This window comes from Marmota marmota, unplaced genomic scaffold (genome assembly GCF_001458135.2).
Source record: "Marmota marmota marmota unplaced genomic scaffold, marMar, whole genome shotgun sequence".
Taxonomy (NCBI): domain Eukaryota; kingdom Metazoa; phylum Chordata; class Mammalia; order Rodentia; family Sciuridae; genus Marmota; species Marmota marmota.
The window spans coordinates 1,976,265-1,979,821 of NW_026000138.1; the positions used below are offsets into that span (position 1 = coordinate 1,976,265).

Sequence of the window (3,557 nt, forward strand, 5' to 3'; positions counted from 1 at the left end):
AAAAAAAAAAAAAAAAAAAAAAAAAAAGATCTAGCTAATTCCACTATTGTCACATTTTTCTTGTGCTAGTTATTGCACCCAATACTTTGTGTGCTCTTAGGTTTCCCATGGTCTCACTACCTACGCGTTTTGTTGTTCATTTGTTTTATTTTTGTAGTTGGACACAATACCTTTGTTTTATTTATATGTAGTGCTGAGGATCAAAATCTAGGGCCTCACAGGTGCTAGGAAGCACTCTACTGCTGAGTCACAACCCCAGCCCCTCCTATGTGTTTTTAACCCAACACATTTCAGTTCAGATCTCATTTCCTCACTTCAGTGATTCACACTTTACTGAGTTTTTGTTTTGTTTTTGTACCAGGGATTGACCCAGGAATGATTAACCACACCAAGCGACATCCCTAGCCATTTTATATTTTTTACTTTGAGACAGGTTCTTGCTAAATTGCTTTGAGTCTCACTAAATTGCTGAGACTGATTTTTGAACTTGCGATCACGGGAGCCCCTGGGATTACAGGCAAGCTCTACCATGCCTGGCATTGTTGATCACATTGTGATCCGTTTAAGAACACACACATCTGTAACTAAGGTGGTTTTTGAATTGTAGATTCATCTTTACTGCAGGCTTCCTAAGAGTAGGGATTTATTTTGCTCACTCTTGCATCCTCAAGTCCTAAAGGAGGTTTGGTAAATATGTGTTGTACGTGTGATTAAACGAGAGAAACCACAGAAGACCTCATTAAAGAAAAAAAAAATCTAAAATAGTCTAATAATCTACCTAATTTTACATAAAGAAGGAAACAATCCCAATAAACTAGCTTGTCTAAAGCTGGAGTTCTTTCTTCTCTTGTTGCCGTTTCGCAGGCACACCAAAAAGCGTAATAAGTATTGCGTCGTGCTCTGATTTCTGAGCCTTAAGTGCCTAACAGGGCCAATCCCTATTGTTTTAACGCATTCTGATCCAGTCAGGCTTTCTCCACGTTTCAGAAAAGATCAATCCCAGTATGCAATGCAAACAATGAGTTAACAGTCGCTTAGGAACCATACGTCCCGGCATGCCACGCTCTCTGGCGAAATCGGAAGTGGGCTTGAGCGGCGCCGCTGCATTCTGGGAACTGTAGTCTCTCGGGGCCGGCCCCGCCCCAGGTGCAGTTTGGGCGGCCGGCGTGTGGAGAACACCCTACTCGCTGTCCCCGCGCGGCCCGAGCCTGGACAGCGGAGCCGCCCTACAACCTTCGTCCCCTGCCTCGGTGGCCCGCTCCGCCTCTTCTCGAATCTTTCCCACAACCCAAGATGGCGGCGGAGGTGGATTTTGGCGACCTAGAGCTGTTCGAGGCTTTCGATCCCCCGGAGGAGTCGATTCCCAAGCCCGTTCACACCCGTTTCAGGGACGACGACGGCGACCCGGAGGACGAGGACGGGGTTGGTGACGCGGAGCTGCGGGAGAGGCTTCGGCAGTGCGAGGAGACCATCGAGCAGCTCCGCGCCGAGAATATCCTTCCGGTTGGCCGGGCCCTGTCATCGCGGGCGCGGGTCCGTGCCGGGCGCGGACGCGGGGGAGATTACAAGCCTTTTGCCGCCCCCGCGTGCGGGCTTTGCGCAAGCTGCCCCGAGGCCTCCGCGCAAACCTCGGTGTTGGAAACCCGTCTCCTTAGGAGTCCATCCTTGCAGCCCCGACTGGGTTCCGTTTTTAGGGTGATTTTAGACTGCTTAGCTGTTAGATTGCAGGCAGGTCCTCACGTTTATCCCTCTGTTTGACTTCATGATCCAATTTCATTCAGTGCAGACAAGCTCAAGTTGAGACAGTCTTACTATATAGTATGTTAGGCGATACCGAATACTGAGCGCTTGGATGGCGGCGCAAAAGCAGATGGTCCTAGGATGCAGAGTTGGGGGTCTTGAGGAATCCGGTCTTGCAAAGAGATATAGTTAATTGCTTGTTTAATTAGGATTGAGAATTACTTTTAGAGCTCTTCCACCTTAAGCTAGGTTGCATTTCATTGCTTTGGGGGAAACGTGCCAAATAAGTTTCCGTTTGGCTTTAGTTACCTGATTACATTCTGGATTTGCTAATGTGTTTTCATTATTAGAGTTTGGAAAACTATATATAGATAATTTTGGTTCAGTTTTCCTTTTGAAATTTGCAAGGATCCTTAAGTGTAGAAGGTATGTCAAGCTTTTAAGGTTTTTGAAGTCTGATTTTTTTTTTCATGTACTTTTTATTTTTTTAATGGTGCTGAGGATTGAACCTAGAGCCTTGTGCATGCGAGGCAAGTACTCTTACCAACTGAGCTATATCCATAGCCCCCTAATTTTTTTTCTTATGAAAAATTTCTCACGATACGGACAGTTGGAGGACATTTATAATTACATCCTAGATTCTTCAGTTGTTAACTGTTTAATTACTCTGCGTTTGCTTTCCTCCTATAATGAAGCCTTGACTTAGAATAAGTTTCCTAATTGGCTGTTTAAACTTGTGCCATGGACACCGTTATTTGAATAATGGTTTAGTCTGCTAGACTTTTTAACTTCAGGATTGTGTTTTAGAATATACGTCCGGGCCTGGTGGCACACGCCTGTAATCGTGGCTGAGGCAGGAGGATCGAGACTTCAAAACCAGCCTCAGCAATTTAGTGAGGCCTTAAGCAACTCAGTGAGACCCTGTCTCTAAATAATTAAATACAAAACAGGGCTGGTGATGTGACTCAGTGGTGGAGCACCCCTGAGTTCAGTGCCCAGTACCCACCCACAAAAAAATATATGTATATGTATATTCAAAGGGATGTAAATGTTTTTGGCTTTAAAGCCAAATGCCTTGCCTGCAAACAAACAGGTGCTTAGTAAGTATGTCATCAGCTTTCTGATACCAAAAGTGAGAGTGTTGATAGTTAAGTTGAATTTTGTGATCTACATGATTCTGTTTAATGAGGATTAATATTCCTTAACAAGTAATAACATCAAGAACTTAAAAGAAAGTTGAACATTCTAACTCGACCAAGGTATGACATCTTGAAATTACAACATAGTTGTCCCTTATTATTTATCTGGATATTAATATATAATCAGAATTTCTTTCAAAAGGGGTATACGTTTTATTTTATCATTGTCATTTGTTAAACATACTCTAAAGGAATTAGAATACTAGTTCTTTATTAACTTCTGGGTGTAAAATCTAAATTCTCATAAGTGCATAAAACTTTTAAACTGCCTAAGAGAAAGTATTATGAACCACAATCCAGACATTTTTGACTAAATGTTAATAGTTAGTAGTTAGTTAGCAAATTATCAACACAGCTATTCCTATTAAAAAAACATTCTGGGAAGTTTGAATTAAGTATTATAATATTCCTCTAGCCAAAGATTTATTTGTATAATTTAAATATGTTCATAGAAATTATTCAAGACACAACATTTTAGAAGAAGAAAAAGGTTTTTTTGGTTTTGTGTAAAAGCAGCACTAGGGATAGAACCTAGGGATGCTGTACCACTGAGCTACATCCCCAGCCCTTTCTTTTTTTTTCTTTTCTTTTCTTTTCTTTTTTTTTTTTTTTTTTTTT

At 41.9% G+C, this 3,557-nt stretch overlaps 1 protein-coding gene across 1 annotated transcript in view; it reads left to right on the forward strand.

The window, feature by feature from the left end:
- Window positions 1-1,114: 1,114 nt before the first annotated feature.
- Window positions 1,115-3,557, forward strand: part of Zcchc8 (zinc finger CCHC-type containing 8) — a 24,839-nt gene continuing 22,396 nt past the window's right edge. The window contains exons 1-2 of the mRNA XM_015502443.2: window positions 1,115-1,492; window positions 2,957-2,999. Of these exons, the coding sequence (XP_015357929.1) occupies window positions 1,294-1,492; window positions 2,957-2,999 (242 nt within the window). The 5' untranslated portion in view covers window positions 1,115-1,293. The remainder of the gene's footprint in view (window positions 1,493-2,956; window positions 3,000-3,557) is intronic.